Source organism: Lemur catta, chromosome 2 (assembly GCF_020740605.2).
Source record: "Lemur catta isolate mLemCat1 chromosome 2, mLemCat1.pri, whole genome shotgun sequence".
Taxonomy (NCBI): domain Eukaryota; kingdom Metazoa; phylum Chordata; class Mammalia; order Primates; family Lemuridae; genus Lemur; species Lemur catta.
Window position 1 is genome coordinate 117,394,424 of NC_059129.1, and position 27,369 is coordinate 117,421,792.

Sequence of the window (27,369 nt, forward strand, 5' to 3'; positions counted from 1 at the left end):
GCCTCAAGGGGGAATAAAAAAAAAAATACAGTTGTTTTACACTAGCTCCTGTATGTAGATCTAAATATATGTATAAGTATACTTAACATTCTGAAACTCATAGTTTTGCTTAGAATAGCATCTCTTTCCATTATGTGATCTGAAAAAATTTTAAGGAAACTTCTTGTCTATTTTGCATGGAAAAAAATAGATTAACAGTATTTGTTTGTCAAATCTGGTTTCCTTGGAACAAGAATGAAAGAGAGATGATGTGTTGGGCATTATAAATAATTTTTGCTATTTCAAGTTAGAAATGATTTTGAAATAATATTAATAGTTTCACACTGAGTAAGAAATTTTTTTTAGGAAACAAAAGTGGAATATTTTTTAAAAAGATTTATTAAAACAGGACATGATGATCTTGTGTGTTTCTTTAAGAAGCATATGCAGTAGCTCTTAGGGGTTTGAAAATATCAGGAAATCAATCTAAAGACAAATCTGCATGTATGAAATGCATCAGAAATGATGACTAGGATCTTAAGAAAAAGGAAGAAATAATAGAATATGTTTAAAATGATATATAAGTCAAAGGAAAAGATTGGTGAGATTTATTATTATGAAATTTTGAAGTTTTTTCTAAACTGAAAATACAAGTAAAGAGAAGTTAAATAGTATTGAGAAGCTTGAGATTAAAAAAAAAACAACCCAACAACACATTATCCCACGCCTACCCAACTGCCAATCATGTTGCCCTCTTAGCTGTCTCATGATAATACCTCTTGGCTATTTCCTCTGGTATTTCTAAATGATAGGTTTCTTTTCATATTTCTTAATTTATTGATTTTAGTATCAGTTGACATTCTTTTTTTATAAATTGTGATTTAGCTTTCTTATACTCCATCTTCTATGCTGATCCTTCTATATCACAATTTTCTTTAAATAGTCAGTATATCTTTTATGATGTAGATATTGTCCAATGTTAGAACATCTGCTATTTCATGTTTATATGTCCTATCTTGAGAAGTTATTTATTTATTTATTTATTTTTGAGACAAGTTCTCGCTCTGTTGCCTGGGCTAGAGTACAGTGGCATCATAGCTCACTGCAGTCTCAACTCCTGGGCTCAAGTGATCCTTTCTGCCTCAGCCTTTTAAGTAGTTAGGACTACAGATGCATACCACCATGCCAGCTAATTTTTAAATTTTCTGTAGAGAGAGGCTCTTGCTCTTGCTCTTGCTCAGGCTGGTCTCAAACTCCTGGCCTCAAGGGATCCTCCTGCCTTGGCCTCCCAAAGTGCTAGGATTATAGGCATGAGCAACCACGCCCGATGAGAAGTTATTTTTCATTCATTTATTTTTCCTGGGTTTCTAGTTCTTCTTGTACTATTTGCCATTTTCATATTCTTTTCTGCTCACAAACATTTCAACATATTAGTTAATGTGAATAGTCCCATTTTTCTTTAGAGCTTTTTGCTCAAAGCCCTCTGTGTTCTGCCTCAGCTTGGGTTGGTTGCTCCCTAGGCTCACTGTTCTGTATTCCTACATTGGACCTACCTTGTCTGGGAATCCATAACTTCCTCTTTTTTGGTTTACTTTTTCATTTTGCAGGAGTGCATCCTCAAATAGCTTCTTAGGAAATGTAACATGGACAGTAAATTTTCTGAATCCTATGTTTAATTCATTGTAATGTACAAAATGGTAGGCCCTTTTAGATTATATACTTATTCCTTCAAGTTTGGGTAATTTCTGTGTGTTACTATTATTTTTTTAAATATAAATTCCTTCTATATAGTTTCTCTATTTTATTTTTTGAAGCTCCGACTAGTCAAATTTGGCTTTTTTGTATTGATGATCAATGTCATATTTCTCTCATATTTTAATCTATTTTTTGTTTCTCTTTCATGACAATCTCTTCAACTTTTTCTTGCAAGAGTTGTATTAAAACTTTATGTTGGCCTGGCGCGGTGGCTCACGCCTGTAATCCTAGCACTCTGGGAGGCCGAGGCGGGTGGATCGCTCGAGGTCAGGAGTTCCAGACCAGCCTGAGCAAGAGCGAGACCCCGTCTCTACTGGAAAAAAAGATAGAAAGAAATTATCTGGCCAACTAAAAAATATATATAGAAAAAATTAGCCGGGCATGGTGGCGCATGCCTGTAGTCCCAGCTACTCAGGAGGCTGAGGCAGTAGGATCGCTTAAGCCCAGGAGTTTGAGGTTGCTGTGAGCTAGGCTGACGCCACGGCTCTCACTCTAGCCCGGGCAACAGAGCGAGACTTTGTCTCGGGAAAAAAAAAAAAACACAAAAAAAACAAAACAAAACAAAAAAGCTTTATGTTAAAAATATTTATAATTTCTTGTTTCTTATTGCTCTATTCTTTTTCTCTTCTTAAATCTCTTCAAGAATATTAATTACAAGTTTATTTTTTAAATGTTATTATTAGTCCTTTGTATTAAACATAACCTTTTGTTTTCTGGACTTTTTTTCCTGTTCAATCTTGGTTCTTCTTTTCCATGTGGGACCCTTTACGCAAATATCTGCATATTCATTCCCTATTAACGTTTAATTGTGAGGTCCTAAAAGAAGACTCCATTAAGGAGCTGATCGAGAGGATTGGGAGCTCTGTGTGAAGCACAGGTGATTTGGTAGAGAGCCAGCTGTTTTAAAGCATCTAATGCAAGACTGTAGATATTTTTCCTCTGGGATCCTATCATTTCTCCAGAGACGTAACCTCCGTACTTATCACTGGGGGAGAGGTGGTTGGTTACAAGTATTCTGGGACCATCTCTGTTCTTGGCCATGTAGTGGTTAAGCTAATTTTCCACCATCTGAAGGTTCAATCTCGAATAAACTTGAGAGTAGACAAATTAATATGAGAAAAGAGATACAAATTCATTACATGCACATGCACACAGCAGCCATGCAAAGTATGAGACCCGTAGGAGGACCAGAATATTGAAATGTAAATGGCATTTTAAGTTACAGAAAGAAATAGGGGCTTACTGGCTCCTGGAGTGTGGTGACAACAAACTATGGAAGGATGAGGAAAGAAACTGCACTGCAAACGAAGGTTGTCTTACTATACAGATAAAGTCTCTTAGGTAGCAGAAGAATAGGTGAAAAGTCTGTCTGGGGTTGGTGTCCTGGGTGTGGAGAAATTTAGTTTCCTCTCCTTTAATAAGAGTTAATCTTCTTTGGTTAATGTAGATTCCAGGGAAGCAGTTCAGGACAATTGCATTCCTTCTGGAGGAAATTCCCTTAGTCAGGTAAGGGTAACTTCAGAGAAAACCCCTTCCTGTGCTTCTGCTGAGGCAGAGAAGCCAAAAATGGGGCTTAGGAGGAAGTCAGAAAGACCTTGGTTCTGCGACTGCTTCTTTAGTCATACTTTGGAGTATGGTTTTCTGAGTCCCAACAGCCAAAAGTGGAAGAAGTGTCCACCTATACAAAAAGTTTCCATTACTTTTGTCAAAGGATGTATCTTAATATATCACATCTTATGAAAAAGTTTTATTTCATATATCTGAAATAAAACTTTACAATGTTGATTCCTCAGTAAATCCTTGAAGCCTCTCCTTTTTGGATTTTCATTTTAATGTATAGTAGGCTTAAATCCCAGTGTTTGAGAAAAACTCCAGCTTTTGAATCACAGTCCACCTAATTATAGTAGAGCCTTGATTGCTAAGTTATAGTATCTTATGCACTGGGCAAAATGTTGATTTGTTTAGAACTTTATATCACCTATTTATTCTAAAGTATTTCATCTATGAATTAACTACTCTTCCATGTAGACTTCTTTATACAAAAGTTAAAGTAAGTTTGGAAAGGCAAATTGTTCTTATGCTGAAATTAGCTTTTCATTAATTTAAAGTAGATTGTATGTAGCTAGAATTAAATATGTACTTTATGTAATACAACTTATTTCTTGAAATTATACACAAAGTGCATAATTCTGGAAATAAAAGTGTTCAAAAGCTAAGAAGCTCGCTCCTATTATTTTTCTTCCATTTGCTACAAACATATATAAAGTGTAGTTACTTCTCTAGCCACAAGAATTAGCAGTAGCTTTAGAGAGAAAGGGTAGGAGAAAGAATGCCCTGAACATCCTCTTGAATAGCTCAAGCAAGAACAGGTGCTATTATCCCAGGAGGAAACGGTGAGTGACTTTTGTGTAATTGGGAGTGTGTCCTGCCCTGATAAGAATTTGTGGATGAGGAAACGAGACCGGTAAATAGCCCAAGGTAAGAAAGCCAGCAAAGCTTGCTGTGTTCCTCCACTTAAATATATGTCATTTCTTTAGGGTCTGCAGGTTTTACAAAGAGATGAAGACTAATTTGGAATGCTACTTACCTCTGTTTCCAAAAAAGAAAAAGAAAACTCTAGAATGTGATTTTAAGTAGGCCATGGACTAAAAATAGGCCATAAGGCATGCCAGGCAGCTTTATGAACTTCAAGATTCTAGGAAATTTCATCTGTTGGAGAGTTCCCCAGTGCTTTAAACAGTATTAGAAAGGAAATAGCAGTAAAAATCAACCATGCTGGTAAAAATCTCTGCTACAAGAGATTATTGAGTGGTGTAGCCTAAGTAGTTTTGCCTCTGTTGTCGTTTTGTTGGTGGGATGGTTTGCTCTGGATATTTACTTCTTTGCATGCTGATTTTTTTGCATATAAATAAAATTTGTCAGGCCAACAAAAGAATATAATCTTTCAGGAGGCTTTAAGATAGCATCATACATTTTTGAGGTTTTTAAGGCTGAGATTTAATTTTGTTTTACTTAAGAGGAATGTCACAATGCTGAAACATTTTTGCTTATTCTACATTTTTACTTATTCATGAAACTCAGAAGAAATTCTGTCCATTGACAAGCTCTCATTTTGTATTCATCACCACACGAAACCCTCGTTTACTCTAAAATTAAGTGTTCAATGAGATGCATGTTATAAATTCATTTGCAGTTGCAAAATTTTCGTGGTGCTTAAGAAATTGTACTTTAATTACTTTTAGCCAAAAAGTTTAGCAAAAATAGTCCTTTGACATGCAATGGCAGCCTGTTCTTAGATTTTGATAAATGTGGACAAAATCAATAGGTAGATGCATGAGGAGTGCCCAAATAAAATCATCATATTTCAAAAGCTTTTCCTCACATAACTCACAGCTGTAGCCTTTTCCTTTCAAAAACAAGTGAAAACAGTTTTCATAACTAGAAACCACCTACACAACTTTTTATTCAAAGGAAACTTCTTTGCAGGAGACAGAGTAATAACTCAAAAAAAAAAACAGATAGAATCTCTAACTTCAAAATACTATTATACTCAAAAGTAATGTGAATTTTAGAAATTATTTAGTGTTTCCAGTTTAGATATTTGAGAACACTACCTGCCTCTACATGTCATTATGGACTGACGCCTTCCCCCAGCCACCATATCAGGCTTCCACTCCATCCACTATCTTTTCTTATAGTTACACCTTTATATGCCACCCTATTAGTTCCTTTTTTTGCAGCATTTCACTTACTTAATTTTCCCCTTTTAAAGATAAAAGAAACAAAAATTTATATACCACCCTCCTTGCATTCATGTCCATACCTACTGCCTCATATTCACTCTTCAACTAGTGACAATCTGCATTCAGTTTCCATCTCTGCATCAAACTCTTTTTATTAAGTTCACCAATAAGCCCTTCACTTCTGAATGAAGATTTTTCTCTATCTTTGCTCAGTTCTTTGTGCTCAGTTCAAGTTAACTTGTTTGCACCCTCCCTCTTTCTTTGAGGATCCTTTTCCATTGACTTCTAAAACAACACTTTTTTCTAATTCTCTTCTACCCTCTTAGGTTTGTCCTTGTGGGTAACCTTTATAGATTTGCCTTTATAATCTGTACATACCAATGTTCTTCTGAATTCCATACTGCTCCTTTTTACCCATTTTCTAGAGTTTGGTTATGTATCTCCAAACATTTCCATGGTGTCTTTTTCAAGTATATATTGAAAAGGCCCAGGTCTAGACTTTCAACTTGATCTGTTGTTCTTGCTGTACTCCAAACCTGAGTGTCAGCACAGACACCTGGAGATTATCCTTGATTCCTCCTCTCTTACCCCCACATTTAATGAATTACCAATCTCATTGATTTCACCTTCCTAATATCACTTAAACGGACCGTCCTTTCTCTATACTTAATGTTAGCACCCTTCAGCTGTGGTGACATTGTGTCTGCAGTGGGAGCATTGCACCCAATTTGCTATCTTGTCCCCAGTTTTGACAGCCCCACTTAATCCATTCCTCAAATTTCTCTCTCTTTTTGCATTTATCGTACCACCTATCAATTTGCATTATATATTTGATTTTACTTATTTACTTATAAGTCATACTCTTTGTTAGCTCATTAGGTACCAATTCTATATGAATATTATTTTTGTCTTTGCCATTCATTCCATTTCATAGTACTTGTGATAGTGCTTAACTGATTTTTTAAATGAACTGATAAGTGAATAAATACAGACTGAATGCGCCTAAGCTAGATGATAATGATCAAATGAATGCTGAGACAGTGACGAGAGCTGGTCATTGAAATAGGAAGGGTATTTTAGCAGTTGCTTTAACAAGAGTCTGGGAGAAGTTCTCTGTCTTTTCCTTGCATTTGTGAAAGTTGATCTGTATTAAAAGCAGGATAAGGTGGAAATTTTATTTAGAACTGAAACATAACCGCAGCATTGGATCTACCTAAGTACTGTGTTATCTATAGAGTATATGAGATAAATAAGTCAAATAGTATGTGAAAAAAGTATGGAGCATGATAGAATTATTTCTTAATTTGTAGAGGAAATACAATATGACCAAGGAAGAGAGTCAACCCAATTACTGTATGGCTGTAGATTTGTCTAAATAAATTTACATTATGTTATAATGGTAATAGTATATCCAAATATCTATCCATTTTTTGATTAGGCAAAAATGTGCTTAAAGTCAGTCAAAATAAAAAGCTGGGCACAGCATTGTGCACCTGTAGTCTCAGCTACTCATGGGGCTGAGCCAGGAGAATTGCTTGAGCCCAGAAGTTTGAGGCTGTGTTGCCCTATGATCCCGCCTGTGGATAGCAACTACGCTCCAGCCTGGGCAACATGGCAAGATGTCCTCTCATAAAAAAATAAATAAATAAATAAAAGTCAAAGTCCTTAAATATTTTTTTCACGTCATAAAATTTAAAAATTAATTTAGAGCTAAATAGTTTGGGGTTCACAATGTGTAGAACTGAATTTTGCAATAGCAACAATTCCCCATTACACTTTGTAAATGTCCATATCTGAGTCATTCTGTTGAGGAGTCTGATTTCATTTTAATTATCAGGAAAAGAGATGATTAAGGTATTATAAAATATGAAAAATCAACTGAACTGTGTACTTCTGCTATTTTTACATAAAGTAGACCTTCCACTTCCTATTACAAAAACAAGACATTTTTCACTTTTGGGTTGCCTGTTTATCTGTGTAAGTAAATTTATGAGAAAAGTGGAAGTACTCATGTACATGGTCTTTACATTTAAAAGAAAAGAGTATATTTTCAGACATGCACTATTTTAAAATATCAAAACCTAAAATCATGAATTTTGCTTGACTTAAGGATTTTTTTAAAAATAGTGTTGAAAATAAATAGATAACAAAAAACAAAACAAAACAAAAAAATAGTGGTCTTAGAGTAGTTATTGTTTTTTAATAAAGGTGGAGATATCACATTTTGCTTTAATATAGCTATAGGCACCTTTTTTTCATCAATAGTTTTGTTAGTAGGTCAAGGAGAAATCATACCTAAGTGGAAAGGTCCATGGAGATAAGAGACAAACCATATCAGAATTAAAATTAAATTGAAAAAATTTAAATCAAGGGCACCATTTTTGCTTCTTTCAGTATGATGTGCAAATTCATGCATTTAAAATGGGAAATGCTAAATTTCATAGCTACTGAATAGCAATGCTGTGAGTGCTGTGGTCAGAGTGGATACATGGTACAATATACCTATGGATGCTTTTGCTCATTTAAGGAAATAGCATTTGAAACATTCTAACTCCATTATGGAGCCACAAGAAAATTTACAGTGATTTCTTTTTAGTGAACAAAGTACTTGCTCTTTTTTGGGTTTTTTTTAGCTCAGAATCATTTTCCAATCTTACTGCACTTAACAGGGAGTGCAGAGTCAGCCATAGAAATGTATTTGTTGTGCACACAGCTGCATACACAATCACACATGTAAGGTTTTTCTAATCAACTATGTATTTCTTTATGTGTGTCAAACTTACCCATCAACTGGCATTTGTGTTTTAGTTTGAATACTAATTACCCCATTAATAAAATGCCCTTCACTTACTAATCTCTTTACATATAAACAGTTTTCCATAAGATGTGTTAGTGATTTTATATATAATATAGTATGGAATGGAATGAAAAGTTGTTTGAAATTAAAATCATGATATCAGTTATCTTTCTATCACAAACAATAAAATGAGTACTTTGACCAGATATAAAAAGTATCTATGGTAATTAAATACATTTGTACTGCATCAGCTAAATTTGTAGAATATTGATTTCTTTATTAAATTACATAACATATTAAAACAAATATATTGTCAAGCTGTGAGCAGTATGGTGGTAAAACTGTTTTGCATGAAGACAGTTGCATAAATGTGCACTAAAATTGGGTCTAACTGCAAAGATGAATACAGCAGCAACACATTTAGAAAGAAGCTCTAAAAATAATGCTGTCTACAAGCTAATAGTATAGATGTGCTTTGTTATTGTGAGTGGGATACATTAACTCTTTCAGACATAAGGGTTCTATTTCCCAAATAACTCCATTCATGTAAGCAGTGCACTTCATGTGAGTCAGGTTTCAGCTTCCAGCTGTTTTCTAATGTCAGAAAGTGGGTTTGAAATGGTTCTGGGGACACAGCCTTTCCTGTCAGAGATTCTAGCAGATGCTGATATAATTTAATATTCGTGGAAGACAGGGCAAATATAGAATATCATCAAATTGATTTTTCAGAGTTTTCAAGCCAGATGTCCCTTGGCATTTACATGGAAGAAGTCTACTGTGTACCAAGTTGCATATTTTTATGTGTAAATTCTCAGCCATGGTATGTAGTCATTGGTGTTTTGACAGCCATCTGCTTAGACCTTACTTTCTCTATTCAGCCATAACTAAAGTTTAACATTTTCAAAATGGAAAATTCCAGGTAGTTTGATTTTAAAAGAACAGAGAAGAAAACTAGTATTCCATATTAAAAATAAAAAGCAATACTATCAATAACCCCTGAACTGAAAGAGAATTTCTCATAAATAGCTATGAAAATAAGTGAACTCATTAAGAATAGAAATCTCATGTTTTTATGATCTGAGTTTGTTTTAATCATGTGCAAGGCCTCAGCTAGACACTAAGGAAGTTAAGGAAATGAGTAACTCCAAGGTAACTGGTGCAAGGATGGTCTTATAGATAACAAGCACTCCATAAATATTTGCTGAATGAATGAATATGTTAGAATCCATATGTAATGACTTGTCTGTTTGTATATATTTTGACCCCACTGGTAGGTTTTAATATATGGAGGTATGAGCATGCACACATCTCTGTGTGTTTGTGTGTGAGATATGTATGTTTGTAAGTTGTAAGTGAATGAAAGTGTGTTTGGTAAGAACTTTGGAGCATTGGCTATGCACCTATTTATAACCAACCATTCTGGAGATTCAGAGAATTATGCAACATTGTTTCTAATTTCATGAGGACAACTACATCTACATAAAAAGAATAAAATAAAATATTTTTAAAAAATGATAAATTGTATGATATAGATCCATTGATAGAGAACATGAAAGGATGGGAACTTTCTTTATGAAGAATATTGATTTTGAGCTGATTTTTAAGGAAATACTAAATTTAGACTTATGGAGAATCATTCAGGAAGGTAAATGAACACTACCAAGGGGAAGTGGGAAGTGAGATGGTATATTCAGAGTAAGATAAGGAAATCATTTGACTAAGGATGGAATTTTAATTGAGACTATTAGGAGATAAAATTAGAATAAATTTAGGGAAGGTGTATTAGAGTGAGATTACAGAACACTGTACTTGAAATATCTAGATGAAGCATTTATATTTAATCTAAGAATCAAGTGTGAGTTATTAGAGGCTCTGGAGTGAGGCAAAAACGTGAAGAATATAGACTTCTGTGGAGCTTAATGTACAGTAATGCACAGGAATCTAATAAATTACTGTAATCTCTGCTTTTAATAAAAATGAGGATTTAGAGTACATCAGTCCTGATGGAGAAAAATGTGAAAGCATACTTTGAAAAATGAGGATACAAACTGATGATTAGAAGATAGAAAAGAAGGATTTGCCTCAGATAGCTCCAAAACAATGCAAATACACACTCATATTTTAAATGATAAACTATTTTTTTGCACTCCACTGTGTAAATTTTTCTGATTCATATCAGAAACCAGCATTATATGTTGTATTCATGCGTTAATTAGTTCACTTATTTAACCATCTCTTGAGCACATTCTTATGTAGGGCATTACATTAAGCAGATATGTTATTAAACAAGGTTTCGATTTAGTTCAGAGAAAGAAAGATGATAAATAAATATTGTTATTACTATCTAGATATCTTAAGGCCCCAAATCCATCCATCAGTTTCATAAGCATGATTTTTCAAGCCTGCTTTATTATTGACAGGGTAGACAAAATATATATCTCTAAAAAATAACACTTTACTGAACATGTTTGTCGTAGCCAGATAAATACATAGTATTCTGAAAATATTGTTTATATCCTTTGTTTCAACATTCTTGGGACAATTTAATGTTTACAGTTTTGTGAGTGAATAAATCTATATACTGAGAACATTTCATTCAATAAGTTGACCTTGAGTTTTGAATAAATTTTGGAGCCTGAGGGAATCAATATGGTTCTTCACTTTAATTTTCTAGATGTGCCTCAGTTAAACTTTTAGTATAATTATCAACTCTTTATTATTATTGTTCTAATATTTCATTAATTTAATTACCTTTGGAATATTTTACTGTAATTAGTAACTTCTAGCCATAAAACATTCTGGTGGTAATCATGAAATTCCATATTAATAATAAAAGAAAAAAATGACTCTCCTTTGGCTGTCTTGACATGCCCAAATCCACCAAATACATATATCACTTCTAAAATAATCTAAGGATATATTATCTATCTATAATTTTAGATGATGCAGTGTATTGCTAAATTAACAAGTAGTACAAAAACAGATAAAATGTTACTAAAAATACAAAGAGAGTAATAAGTTGGAAAAATGGGCAGACAGAAATCAGAAATTCATATAGAAAATTGAGAAGTAATTTACTTTAGAAGCAAAATTCTCATGACATTAAAACAGGATGACGAAGAAATTACTCTGTGTGCAAGTGCAGAGAAAAAATAGCTTGTGATACCATAGTGATCTTAGAGCTCATTATACATCAGCAATGAAGAGCTCTAACTACCATGCAATTAAAATACTAGAGAGTATAAATAAGAGTATACCATGTGTGTGTGGCAGCATATAAAAAATCAGAAGTGGATGAATTTTAGTAGAGTGATGCTCTTGAAAAAGCAAACTGATTGGGAATATTTAATTGGAGAACAGTTACACAGACACCTTCTGTAACCTCTTTCAAGTAAGAATGTCTCATTTTGAGCATCTTACTAATAGTAAGATTGATTCTCAAAACCCTTTTCGAAGGTCTGGAAATATTTGCAATGATATTTATAATGGGAAACACCTAGAAAATTTAAAAGTTATTGGCGTAAGGAAAAAATATATAATTGGTGATGCTGATCAGTTTTCTTAATGCCTACTAATAAATGGAGAAAAGAGATAATGCTCCCAAATATATGAGTTGTGAGAAAAACTGGGGAGAAAGACCCCACAAAATATAGGGAAACTATGGAAATGATCTTAAGGAGCAGTAGCAAGCTATTTTGGGTTGCCTTTTGAAAGCAGTTTTTAGTAATTTCTAATTTTGAGAATCTTAAATCGATTTTTAGGAATGGCGTAGCCATTTCTTTCTCAGACTTCTAGAACAACCAATTGTAGAGACTTCTAACCTCTACTAATTGTCTCAGATCTGCTTGCATAGCTGAGTGCTTGGAAAGTTGGAGGAATTCAATGAATATGTGTTGCATACAGTTTAAGAAGAACTGGAATTGGATTTAAAAACACATGTTTTGTACTTAGGAAATCATCTATCATTGCTGATTTTCCATTATTTTACCTATAAAATTTAGCAAATAATACATGCCTGTCAACATGATAATTTTGTTATGAGAGTCAAGAGATAAGTGAAAATACTGTGTAAAGTTCAGTGCTACAAATTTATTATGGTCAATGAATTGCATTACCTGAAAAAACATTAATAGTACCTACCATGTGATAAAGAAAGGTTTGTGGTTTGGGGGTTTGTTTCTGTTTATTTGTTTTAGAAAATCAAATAAACTAGAACAAATATAGTCCATGCAGAATTTTTTTTAAATGTTAGAACTGGTGTGATTGATTTATAGACTCTGAAGTCATTCATTCATTTTATGAATTTTTTACTGAGTACCTATTTGATATCAATGACTCTAGTTTTCTCTGAGAATAAAAAGATTAATAAATCGTGGTCTCTGCCCTCAAGAAACTTAGAGTTTAGTGGTCATAGAATGTTGTTAAACAGGCAAAAATAAAATTCTGACAAAAAATTCATTATATCTGAGGTTTATATGTGCTTGGTAAATGAAAAGTATTATTAACAGTACTATGCTGAATGACTATAAAATGCTGATTTTTTACTTCAAGTATTTACAGGAGGAAACAGAATATTTGTGAATTTTCCTGCACATTTATGTGTGTGTTCAAACTGCTGCTAGAGAACAAAGTGTTTTGCTGTAAACACTGTCAAATCTCACTTCGAAAAAAATTTGTCTGTAAAACAAGTATTTTCATAGATATGCTAAAGCTGCATAGAATTTGCTTTTATAGCATAAAACAGAATTAGATGCTTGAGTCAGCTATGAAGTATCTTTTCATGCAACCCTCATTCTGATGCCTTACTCTATGCATTAGGCTGAGGCTTGGTACATTTGAAAGTGATAATGCAATACAGAAGTTCCAGGAGCAATCTCTCAGTTAGTGTGACTTTAACATCATGTTTATTAGAGCAGTGCATTTATGTCATCCAATGTTTTTTGAGGAGTGTGGACCTGGGTATTGGGAAATACATCAATCAGTGGATCAATCAATTAATCTCCTGATTTATCAACCAAACCCACCTAATCCCAGATAAGATTTAACGGAACTCACAAAAAAACACAAAAGACAGAAAGTTTTGCTATTTTCCAAGACAGATAGGAGTATCTAATAAGGAAGACAAATAACACAATAAATTTTGAGGAAATATTGGTGTTAGCTTTTGATGCTAACATTATTTCTGCACTGCCAAGTTACTAAAACAATAAATGTGTCTCTTTGTGTGTTATTTTTGTTGTTTTATTTCATGTTTTATTCTTTTTATTTTTGACAAGAGGAAGTTTGCCACTTTTCCAGAACAGGCACACAATTTTTATGTACTAAATTCTGATAGGAATTTCTCATTGGAGAATATTTTTCAGTCCCTTTATGTGTCCAGCCCTGTGTGAGGTTCAGAGAATACAGTGATAAACAAGGTCAACAGAACGTACTTGATTTCTTCCATCATGAAGGTTCTGTTCCAGCAAGGAAGTTAGATAAATAATAATTATTTAAAATTACACCTTGGAATCAGTGCTACACAGGAAAAATAAAGCACAATTAGGGATTATCATGGAGGGGGCCTGCTTAGAAAGGGTTAGGAGAGACCTCATAGGGGACGTAAGATACAAGGAAGAAACACTGTGAAAGAGAGGAAGGTATGGAAAGTCAAGGAAGTTGAGGAGCAGGGAATTCTGGCAAAGTCCTGAGAAAAGAAAAAGCAGAACTTTGTTCTAGAAACTGATATCCAATATTCTTTGGATGCGATGAGAGAATATTGCAAGCCAGAATAATTTTGAATTTTTAACCTAGGTGCCATTAGAATCCACTGAAGGGTTTTAAGAAAACGGACCTGATCAGATTTGCATCTTAAGAAAATCCATTTAGTGAAAAAACAACTGAAGAAAGGCAAAGGGTAATCAGGAGTCCATTTAAGAGGCTATTGCAGAAGTCCACATGTTACAAATGCTGTTGACGTGGCCTCAAGTGTTGACAGCAGTGCTGGAGAGAAGCAGATGAATCTGAAATTTATTTTGGAGTTAGCATAGTATTTAGTAATGGAATGGCATCAACAATAACTCCCAGCTTTCTTTGTGGACACTGGGTGGGTAAAGTAAAATGTGTTGAGCTTGAGAGAACTTGGGAGTAGCTAATTCTAGATGTCTCTTGGGATGGGGATTTGGAGCACTAAAAACTACTAGCTCTGCTTTGGATAGATGAAGTTTGTGATGTTCATGAGACAACTAAGTGGAGGTTTCACCCAGGCATTTGGATAAATATTAAATAGGTCTATACCTTCAGAAAGTTATCTGGCCTGGAGATATAGCTTGGGAGTTATTGACTCTACAGGTGATATGTAAGTGGATTAGAAACGATGAGATTTTGGAGGGAGGAGAATGAAATAAGGATCCAGGATCAAGCCTTGAAGATCTCTAATACCTACTGATTAAAGCAAATGAAAAAGAGCAAAGTAAATGAATGTGACTTTTCTTTTTCATTTTTGTCTAGGTTTTTTAAGCCAGGGGAAACACATGTAGAACAATGTTTTTATGTGTGTTTTATTACTAGAGATGAGAAATCGTCGAGCAGTCCTTAAGGAGCAGGGCCCATGGGGGACAGTGTCAAAGTGTACGATTCTCTTTTGATATTTTTATTTGAGGGACATAAATATAAGCACATGGTCCTAGCATAGCAATTAGTTTAAAGGTCTATCATATTTTTATTTTTTTTTGGATCATTAACTGCAGACATAGCCACAAAATTTTTGATTTGTCTTTTGTATTACAAACACCTCTGTTGTGGGGTAATTGCCAGTTTAAGGCTCTAAATTTCATTTTCAATGACTTACAAGTGCTTTTTGTTCCCTCTCCTGTGCTTTTTTACTTCTCATTTTGAGTTTGCACACAGACCTGCCAAAGAGACATCTAGTTTATGGGCTTGATTTTGGAAGGCAGGCAGAAGAGAGCAGATACTGAACATATGTTCTGCTGATATTGATGAAATGAGGTTGGGAGAAGCTTGGAAGCAGTCTATTTCTCTCCAACTGCCACCCCCTCAATGAATATTTTGGGTACCCTTATGCTAGAACATTCCAAATAAGTGCCCCAGCTATGATAATTATTTTTTATCATAACAATTTTGAAAGCCTTTAGAATGATTTAGAACTGTTCTACAAGTGGAGCATAATAAAACCAAAACAAAGCAATATGTGGACTCTAATTTTAAATGAGTGGCAGGTAAGATTTCCATGCAAATTGCAAGGACTGGGAATGTGGTGCCCAGAGCATCACCTGCTAGGTAGTAGGCACTCGATAAATGATGGAAGCAGGGTGCAGCGGGGACCTGTTTCTTGGGAAGATGGATTTAAAGTTAGACAAAGAATTTTTCAATCTAGAGATGATGTTTTGCCAAACTTGATTTTTTTTTCTGTATTTCAAGGAGTTTTTATTGATTAGAGGTAGTATGGTCAACTCCAATTTACCAAGCATAAGGTGGTTAAAGTAGGTTTCAAAAAAATATTTGGAGGAGTTTGGGGAAGTTTGAAGTACAAGTACATTATTTGATGTCACTGTTATAGGGATGACCTATTATGACCTTCATGCTGTATCCATTGATTTTCCTACCAGAAATCTGGATTATGATGACAGTTATTTTCTTAGGTATGTCTAAATTTTAATCACAGCAAATTCATGATATAATCCTGTATTAATTAGATGAATGAGGCCCTTTGTCAGGAATTTAATAATATCCTATATTTTATAGGACTGACTGGGCCAAGTGGCTAAGGTGGCATTTGAGTTCATAGTGGCCCAAGTAGTCCTTCTTTTATTTGGGGTATCTACTAGATAGAGTAAGCACTGGTGTTGTATAAGAAATACCTGCTTAAGATCTATTGAAGTATGAGTGGGTTATCTCTGTTTATTTCATTTTTGATGATAATAAAAATACTTAAATTTTCATGTTAATCTGTCTGGAAAGAGCAAACAATTTTTAAAGTTAATTCCACAGAGAAACATGAACTACTTTTTCTGATTAAAAAAGAAGAAAGGAGGCCAAAGCAGCTCAGAAGCCTCCAAAAATATCCTTTTATTGTGGAAGCTAAAAAGGGCAGAACTAAGTACAAGACAAATTTGAAAGTCCTGTAAACAGGACTAAAATACGTGCTCTTTTGGGTGTGTTTGCTTCTGAACAACTGGATTCAGCATTATTTTTTGTTCCAGCTTGCAAGTGTTGTTGTGTCTGGGAAGCTATTAGTTCAAATTGGACTGATTTTCCAGTTTTATAAAACTCTTCATCTGCATTGTGGATCAAGTGCATTAAGTTACTTCCTGTAATGCACAGCTGGAAATCATTCTTTTCAACATCTTGTTTCATCCCAGTTTTGTTTTATACCAATGTGTTCCTACACACCCACATAGCTCAGGATTTCAACAGACAAGTTTCTCCTTTTCTTCCTTGACACATCTTAGAACATTTTAAATTGGTGTGTTCTCTTTTGTCTTTTAAATACTGAATCACTTGCAAACAGCTCTGTTTGCATGCATGAATATTTTTATAAAATGCTCTATGGACTTCGAAACTGAAATGGAAAGTTAGAAACGTTCAAACAGACAAGTTTTATTCTCTTGAGAGGTAATAGGTACTTGGCATGAACTAGCAGGAGAAATATTGTATACCAAGACTAGGATGAAGGAAGAGAAAGAGAAAGAGAGAAAAACAGAGAGGCAGAGACAGAGACAGAGAGAGAAAATGAGAATCTGCCATGTATTCTTATAAATGACGTATGATGAATCTTAAAAGTTATTAAAGATGAATATATTGAAAACAATTGTTTTATTGAATGACTTTTTATCTGATATCAATTATATTAATGGTCTTTAAAAGCTTGACTACAAATGTTAAGAAGCATTATCTGAGAAATTAAAATACACATATGTATGTATGTATCTATATATGTATCAATTTATATGTATCTATTGGTATCTTTGAGTGTTAACTACAAATAAAATAAAATACTAGGCACAGTAAATGAAGAAATTTACTCCACAATATTCATTTAGTTTAATATTTAAGCCAATGAAACAAAAAAATATTTGGAAACTTTTATGCCAGACTACATTAGAAAGATTTTCTTTAAAGATGTGAGCTAGATAGAGGTTATTTTAAAATAATGATTTACCAAACTTTACACAGTTAAAGGTAATGAAAAGAAAAAGCACAGTATACAAAAGAAAAGCTAGAAGGAAATTTTCACCGTGAAACAGAATTTTTTAAGTGACACTGTGGCCATTTCTGATCATGGTCATTGTATAATCATTGGGTCTTTGTATAAATTGTTATGATTAGTGTGTCACTATTACTGTTCCTTCACACTTTATCCTGTAGATGTTTAAATGAAGTAACTGTATGCATATTTATTCATTTTTTGAGTTACAATAAAGTTGTTTTTTCTTGATATTCCTATCTTCACTGTGTATGTGTGTCTGGGAGTGTGTATATACATAACATGTGATCTTTGTATTCATCTGGCTGCTTGTCCACAAGCAACAGAAACCACCAATAATGTTTAACTTAAGCAGAAATGTATTTGAAATATATCACATAACTTGCAGAATTGATGGACATATTTGAAAACCAGCTCAGATGAGAGACATCAAGGTCGTCCCTAGGTTTCAATACATAAACAGTCTAGTCATTGCTTTGCAGCTATTGCCATCACTACCCCTCTTCCATTCCTGCTGGTACTATTGTCTCTGCTACTATTATTATCTGGTTTTCCTTATCTCCCCAGTCTGTGTTTCTTGTGCTCAAGATTCAGATCCCTAGGTCAAAACATGTGCACATGTCAAGAAATGACAAAAGTCTACTACATTTTTCAAATAGCTTTGCTTTTTCTTTGAATTAGTTTGCTTAGCTAGGGTACTAACACAAAGTTCTACATTTCCACTAAATCATGGGTCTGATTAGTTTAATGGTCTTTTTTCGCCAGATTCTTCTTAAGATCATACTGTGCATATATTTATTCTCATTCAATAAATTCAAACTTGAGTGGCATTATATGTAGTGTTATCCATGCACTCAGTAATTTTATAGACTAGAGAGCCACTGTAAAGGATATGAAAGTTGTAGCATTATGAGAGTTATGCTAAAATATCAACTAAGTACTACTATGTGGACACCAAAAAAGAAACAGCAAATTCTGTGTGTCAAGGTCAGGAAACGGTTTCACAGAGCAAGGAATATTTAATCTAGGTCATGAAAGATGACCATGTAAGAAAAAAAAAAAGAAGCATATTCTATGTAGAAAAGGTAAGATAATGTCATGACAAGAATTGTCAAAGTACCTGTTATATTTGTAAACAGGAAGATGTCAGTACACTAGATGTATAGGAAGGAATGAAGGAAGGTAGAAACAGATGAGTTCAGAGAGGTGACAGGGGCCTGATTTTACGTGTTCATATTACCAAGGAATCTGGCTACTGTGCTATAGGCAACAAGTAAATCACAGAGGCCTTTAAAAAAAGAAAATGACATGATCAGACTTAATTTTTAGGAATATAATTTCAGTGACAGAGTGGAAGATGAATGGAAGTGAAGTCATGTAGGAAGACTAGTTTGGGTGTCATTGTGACAGATAAAAGGTAAGGATAGGACATCTTTATATAAAAGTTTATGTGTTATTGCATATATCAATAGTTTGATTTATGTTAATGTTAAATATTATTCCATTGTATTTATACAGTTTCTGTATGAATTCTCCCATTGATGGAAACCTGAGCTATTTTCAGTTTTGGCTACTATGATAAAAGCATCTATGAATATTTTTGTATAGTTGTTTTTTTTTTTTTTTGTGGACATTTACTGTTATTTACCTAGGCTGGAAAATGTGGGTTAAGGTTTTTCTAAAGTGGTTTTCTAAAGTGGTTGTACTAATTTACACTCCCAATAGCGATGTAGTAGAGTTTCACTTGCTCCACAAACTTTGTAATATTTGGTGTTGTCAATCTTTTTAATATCACATCACTTAATGTAAAGCATAAGAACTTTACAAATATATTGATCCATTTACCATGATCCCCCACCACCATTTCTTTGTTATCATTATTAGGTCATTAAATATGAAATGTCCAATTTCGAATCAAAAGTTTAGTTTATTATATCTCAAACAAGAAGCAGTACAATTAATCAAAGTGTATGCCTAAACTAATGACACAGTTTTGTCATCTCAATGGTAGCTTGTTTATGCCAGTAGCGAAGAAGCCTGGAGAGCCAGTGGCGATGAAATTGTGAAAGGTATTTTTTCACAGCTTGTTGAGAACTGAATATTTTTTCTTGAAAGAAGTGGTCCATATTACTTTCGATAGTGGGGCAAAGGCAATATATGTAACCTAAACATTTGTACCCCTTAATTTATGCTGAAATAAAAAAAATAATAATACTTAAAAAAAAAAGTGGTCCAAAGCCTGGAAGAAGTGGTAGTCAGTTGGTGTAAGGTCTGGTGAATACAGTGCATGACTCAGTTTCTAAGTCCAGTTTCTGTACTTTGAGCAGTGTTTGTGTGACACGTGGTCAAGCATTGTCTTACAAGAGGATTGGCTTGTCTCTATTGACCAATCTTAGCTGCTTAATCACAAGCATCCTTATCATTTTTCCAATTGGTTGCAGTAGACATCTGCTGTAATTGATTGGCTAGGTTTTATGAAGCTGTAATGAATAATACTAGCACTGGACCACCAAACAGACACCATTAGCTTTTTTTGATGAATATTTGGTTTTGAACTGTGTTTTAGCACTTTGTCTTTATCCAGTCCTTGTGCTGAATGCTTGTGATTGTCAAAAAGAATCTATTTTTTATCACATGTAACAATACAGTGTAGAAATGGTTCACCTTTATGTCATGACAGCAAAGAAAGGCAAGCTTCGAGACGATTTTTCTTTTAACGTTTGTTTAATTTATGTAATACCCGTCTATCCAGCTTCTTTACCTTGTTGATTTGTTTTAAATCATCTGATATTGTTGGAATAGTAACACCAAACCTTGTTGTTAATTTATGTGTAGGTTGAGATGAATTCACTTTCACTACACTTTTTAGTGTATCATTATCCACTTTGGTCTCAGGTTGTCCATGTGGCTCATATTTAAGATTAAAATTACCAAAATGGAACTTTTTAAAACATCAACATACTGTGTGTTCATTAGCCACAACCTTTCCAAACACTTTGTTGATATTTTGAGCTGTATATGTTGTATTGGTTTTCTGATATAACTCACATTTGAAAATAATATGAATTTTTGACTTATCTGTGGTTGTACAAAAATTGTTCTAAAAATCTGAAAGATAATCACAAGTCAAAGTGTGAATTTGAAAGAATGAGGATGTAAATTTACAATAAAAATAAAACCAGAAGTGTCAAAATGAAATGTCACACACAGATACTGTCCAACTTAGTACCTAAGGAAATTGGAAATTTCATACTTAATAACCTTAATATCATATGTATTATACCTACAAACATCGTAACCTTCCCAAAGCAATGATATAATTTTTGTTTGAAGTATTCATATACATTTTAAAGAATTTAAGAGGGAAAAACAGTCTATTGATTTATCTTCAAGTTTACTTATACTTTCTTTGGCCATTTCCCATTTTCTGTTAATCACATGCAGTGGATTTTTTTATTCCAGATACTGTGTTGCATTTTTGAGTTCTAGAATTTATTTATGCTTGGTATTTTTGTAGTTGTTACTTATCTGATGAGATTTACTAATTGTCTTTTCATTACAAGCATTTGTGTATGTGTGTGTGTGCTTGAGCATAGTTAAAAAGCTACTTTAAAATATTTGTTTATTCCAGCACCTGGTTTATCTCAGTATTTGTCTCCATGGATTAAGTTTTCTCTTAAATGTGGATTACATTTTCTTGTTTCTTTGTATGTCTAGTATTTTTTTTTAAAGAAATCATATCCTGGATGTTGTGAAGCTAATGGTAAAAGTCTAGATTTTGTTATGTTCCTCTGAAGAATACTGATCCATCTTCTTTTGTTGTTATTGCATCAGTTGTTTAACTTGGCTAGACTCAAATTCCAAGTTCTTGTCTTCCCTGCGTAGTGCAGAAGCTGTAATCTCTGTTCAGTTCTTTAAGTTCTAGCTGGGGTACTTAGCATCTGCCTAGGTTATATGTGGGTCTGGCATCAGTGAGTGATTTTGGCAGAGTTTATGCACAGATTTGAGGCTCCCTTTCTGTGGCTCTTTCCATTCCAGTATTTCTCCCCCTACTTTACAGCTGCTGTGGAAGTTTTTAGTTTGGTTTTCTGGTTCTTCAAGGCATTAAAACTATGAATTTCTATTTTAATTTTAGCCACCCCACATTGTGCAATCTGGGGATCATCCAGTGTCTTTTCCTTCTTCTAAGCACACACTTCCCTCCTGGCTTACCTATTTTTGGGTGCTCTCCAGCTACTTGGTGTATAAATACACACACATACACACACACACAGACATACACACACTCCAGAATTTATAGCTGTTATCTATAAATAGGGCCAGGTTTTAGTTCTTCATGCCCTGTTATCTGTGAAAGCTTTGCGCCAATAAAAGCCACTTCGCAATTATTAAAAATAGAACCTCTCTAAGTAGATTTTAGAATGCTTCTGCCATTTGGAACGAGAATGTGAGATTTTGAGAATGCAGATCATCAAAATCATGCCAACCTGTACAAACATACCACATTATCTAAGTAAACAAATATAGTATAAACACATTCAAATGAAGAGTGAAAATTTTCTAAATGTTTGCCATATTGTAGCAGAATTTCTAATTTTCACATGATTTATACTTAGCCTTTTTCTAGACTGTCTATTTACCATATATATTATAGAGTAGAATATATTATTCTATATATAGTGTAAATATTCTAATGTCTAAGAAAATATACATATATGCAGAATATTGTTTTTTGTTCAGATTTTGTTGCTTATAACCATAAATCCAACTAAATTTATTTAGCCTAGTAATATCCAGAAATAAAATGCCAGCTGGGTGCAGTGGCATGCACCTGTAATCCCAGCTACTTGAGAGGCTAAGGCAGGAGGATTGCTAGAGCCCAGGAGTTTGAGACCAACCTGGGGAACATAGCAAGACACCGTCTCAAAAACCAATGTCTATCATAGTTGTATGGATAGTGATCACTGGCTTTTATGTAATTAACATTATAGGACCTCAGATTGAATTAAGAGGCTGTAAGTCAATACTCTATGAAGGTTCATCAGCTATTTACAGTTCATTTATATTCCTAGTGTTTACATAATCAAGTAATACATTGAATATGGCAATAAATATTCTTTTGATGCTTTTGAATAGGAATAAATAGGCAAGCCTAAGAGAATTAGCATATAATGAAAATGGGTTACAATCTCTTATACCACATGCTGAAGATTCAATAAAGGCTCAGATATTGACTGATTCTTCAAATTGCTCATTAGGATTTGTTTTGTAAAATTAAGATTCAGTCAAAAGGCCACACTTAGTGGCCTAAAAGACCACACACATGTGTCCTTAAGGCTGCATGTTCTCCACCCCTGGTGGGTGGATGGACTCTGGAGCCAGATTGCCTGGATTAACGTCACAGCTTTGCTACTTGCTAGCTGTAATCCTGGGCAAGTTATTTAACACATTTGTGCTTCCTTAATAAAATAGAGGTAATAGTAGTATGTAGCTCATGTGGATGTTTATGGAGAAAATTAATTAGTCCACGCAAATAAAAAGTGTTAGAATAGTGCTTGACAGAGCTGGGAACATTATAGACCTTCAACAATGTTGGCTATCTTCCTCCTCCTCATTATTATTATATGCAGTTGATGCAGAAGAACATTTATGAGGCCAACATTTATAATTCATGTATTCATTCGTTTTACAAATACATTGAATGCCTACTCTGTCCCCAGCATGCGTCAAGCTCTGAAGATAAGGCAGAAAACATTAATAAATTCAAAACTCTAGAGATCTCAGTAAAACATCAGGCCATAAGATTTAGTCGAGAGGGACTTTCTTTCAGCAGTTGAATTGATATAGACCTACTTGGCACATTTATAGAGCTGAGACAATCTAGATAGCTTCCTTACATGGATTGAGTCAAATTATCTGTAATCTTGAATGAACTTCCTTCAAGAAGAGATTTTCATTTCAAGAGTGGCTTTTGATGAGTGACTTTACTGTACTGTCATTGACAAGATGTCAAGAAAATGCAAGTGCTAGGTATGTATGAAGCAGAATTAACATTAAGTTATAGGAAGTGAAGAGTCTGAATTGGTCTCTCAGATGGAATGAAAGATCTCTCTAGTCCTACACTTAGATGGGTGTCTGAGGTTGTATCTATGCAAGTCAAACATCTCTATTATAATTAAGAGATAATTTCCAGTATATGATCATGGACTACTGTGATGATTTATTACTTGCAAGGTATTACTATATAATACTCCTGGATAACATAGAAAGCAGTAAAAAAAATGGTTTTCCAAAATATTTTGTCACTCTCTATCTTCTCCAGTCTGAAGATAAAGGAGTTGTAATAATCATTTACATTGCATGATAATGGAGCATAAAATGAACATGAGAAACATAGCTACATAGTTTGCAGAAACTTTACATGTGATTACAATTTAATACTAAATGTAAAATAGCTGAAGTGGGAAAAGGAAGATTCATTTAAGGTTGTTTACCAATAATGTCAACAGAAGATTTTTTTTCTTTTTTTTTTTTTTGAGATAGAGTCTCGCTCTGTTGCCCGGGCTAGAGTGAGTGCCCTGGTGTCAGCCTTGCTCACAGCAACCTCAAACTCCTGGGCTCAAGCGATCTTCCTGTCAGCCTCCCGAGTAGCTGGGACTACAGGCATGAGCCACCATGCCCGGCTAATTTTTTCTATATATATTTTTAGCTGTCCAAATCATTTCTTTCTATTTTTAGTAGAGACGGGGTCTCACTCTTGCTCAAGCTGGTCTTGAACTCCTGAGCTCAAACAATCCGCCCACCTCAGCCTCCCATAGTGCTGGGATTACAGGTGTGAGCCACCACGCCCAGTCGAAGATTTTTTTTTTTTTTAAGTGTATGTTAGAGACAGGAGCTTCTTTCTTTCTTTTTTTTCTTTTGTTTTTTTTCACTTTTTAAAATTTTTTTGTAGAGACAAGGTCTTGCTATGTTGCCCAGGCTATTCTTGAACTCCTGGTCTGAAGTGATTCTCCTGCCTTGGCTTCCCAAAGTGCTGGGATTACATGTGTGAGCCACTGCACCCAGCTGAGACAGGACTTTCTTACTAATTAAATATTAGAGGCTAAAAATTAAGAAGATAGCCTTAGACTCCATATTTAAGACCCAGAAAGAAAAAATAATGGTCTTTTGGTAACACTAGTATTGATGTATAGTATTGAATTAAGTCAGGCATTTATCACTAATTATTTTATTTTGGATTATTTTAATGCTCTGAAAAAATCCTATCTTAACTGCATTTTAAAGTACAGCAAAATCATAACTGTTTCTGGCTCAAACATTTCATTTCTCATTTTTTTTCAGGTTTATTCCCTGCGGTCCTGAATCTTGCTTCTAATGCCCTCATCATGACCAATGCAACATGTGGAGAAAGAGGACCTGAAATGTATTGCAAATTGGTAGAGCATGTACCTGGGCAGCCTGTGAGGAACCCCCAATGTCGAATCTGCAATCAAAACAGCAGCAATCCTTACCGTATGTATTTTAGTATTGATTTGTATGGCACTGGGTAGGATCTATAATTGAGAGATTTTGAGGGCCAGTTGCATTACATTCAAAGGGCTCGTGATCCTAAGAATCCCCAGAATTTTTCTTCCACTATGAGCCTCTTTACAGCCCCTCTCTTTCATTCAACAAACATTGGAGTTCTTTATATGTACCAGGTATAGTGATTGGAGAAGGTTCTCCAGCTTAAGACCTGGGACAGTCGTTAGGTTTACTGCTTCCAGAATGGTATCTTATGATGTGGTTATTAACTTGGGCTTTAGTCATTCATTGGTTACTTATGTGCCAGGTCCTTTGCTTGAGATCCAAGAGAAATAAGGTAGGGTATGGTCTTTGGCCTCAACCAGTGAGCTGGTTATTGCTATATAGTGTGGTAAGTACAAAGGAATGAATGGCAGAGGGACCTGAAGAATAGAGGGGAAGGTCACAAATTCAGTCTTGGTATAAATGAAGGCTTACCAGAAGTCCTGTGTAATCTGATAACCAAGGATAAGTACCAGCTGAGCAGGTAAAGAGATGAGAGAGGGGAAGAGAAGGAGACATGCCAGGAGGAGAGATCAGAATAAGACAGAAAACCTTACTTGCTCAGGTAGCTACAAGTAGTTAGGTATAACTAGAGCTGAAAGTGTCAGAGGCAAGAGAGTAGAGAGGGGTATGATACAGAAGGCTGGAACCAGATTATGAAGGTTTCTAAAATCCCCACAAGGAGCATGCTAGGGAGAGGCACCTTGCAAAGCCCTCTTGCTGGCCTATGAACCACGATGATATCCAGAGTCTTTTGTGTATTTATTCAACAAGCATTTGAACCCCTACTTCTAGCAATGCATTGTACTGGAGCATAATGTCAAGTCATATGTAGCCCTTGATTTAGGGGACCTAGAGGAGAAATAGAGGAAAGAGAAGAGTAAATCAGGTGCTAAGGGAACATGTTGGTTCCACGTAGATGCTGTGGTCATCTAAGCTTCCTGGAAGAAAGTGATCCATATACTGAGAAAGTATGAGTTAGTAAGATTAAAGGGCAGAAAAGCATTATAAAAGGAAAAGCACACATAAATATTTAAGGTATAAAACAGCATGATATATTCAGAGAACTATAAGTAGTTTAGGTTAACGAGGAAAGAGCTTGTATGACAAAGGGGAGAATGGTATCAGATAATTTTAGAGATGGAGGTTGACTAAGAGAAGTACATTGAAAAATCATTAAATATATACCTATATATTGAGGAGGTTAATAAAGTGAATATTAATGCCAATTGAGGTGAGTTATGATGAGGATAAAGCTTCACAATTATATTATTTTTAAATTTGCTCAGTTATCCTTTTCTCAGGCTCTTTCTCTCTATTTAATAGACTATTCTTTAGAGAAATTTTAGGTTCACAGCAAAACCAAGAGGAAGGTACAGAAATTTCCCATATACTCCCTGCCCCAACACATGTATAACCTCTTCCATTATCCAATTCCCTCTCCAGAGTGGAACTACATTGACACAACATTATCACCCAAAGTTCATAGTTTACATCAAGGTTTACTCTTGGTGTTGTATTAATACATTTTATGGGTTTGGACAAATGAATAATGACATGTATCTACCATTATAGGTCATCCAGAGTAGTTTCATTGATTTTTTTGGATTTATTTCATGTGATCAATTTAAATGACCACCTTCATTGCATTTCACAGTTATGTTTTGGTACTAGAAATTTAGAAAGACTAAAACTCCACAAGAACAAAAATCTAGCAATAAACCACATGAATATATTTTAGTAAAAGTTGGAGCAACAGACGATCAAATTCTACAAATTCAGTGAACTCCTAGAATAAATCTGGAAGGTCTGCACTTAATTACCATGCAAAGAAAATGAAATTTGAACTTTCTGACTGTTAATAGATTGTGCTTCCCAATTAAAAACTAGCAATTTGAAAGGTTTACCTCATCAACGACTCCCTAGCCAGTTTTCAGATGCAGTTAGCCCTTGGATTGACTTGCATGGTTATCCCCTGTTGAGGATATCATACATTTCTATCTCCTTTTAAATAAGGGAAATATGCCAACAATTCATCAGTATTTGCAAATTAATTATGATTAAACTTTCATAATGGGGATTATGGTTAATTGTTGATTCATTTCCCAGTCCTTCTTTTACTGACTAATTCTCACATCAATTTGACCTGAGGTGGCAGATATCAAAATTTCCAATTAGACAGCTTCTCTCACAATTACTTAAGAGCCATGAATTTAATTTGAAAATGTGGTTGTGTTTGTATTTTTCTATCACATATTAAATATACAATCTGTAAAGAATATCCAGGGAGACGTTTGGGGAATGTTTTCTGTGATATTTATTTT

General features: G+C 34.3%; 1 protein-coding gene across 1 annotated transcript in view; it reads left to right on the forward strand.

Moving 5' to 3' along the window:
- LAMA2 (laminin subunit alpha 2) overlaps positions 1-27,369 on the forward strand; it is a 554,924-nt gene that overhangs the window by 111,399 nt on the left and 416,156 nt on the right. The window contains exon 2 of the mRNA XM_045544336.1: positions 24,821-24,991. Coding sequence (XP_045400292.1) covers positions 24,821-24,991 — 171 coding nt within the window. The remainder of the gene's footprint in view (positions 1-24,820; positions 24,992-27,369) is intronic.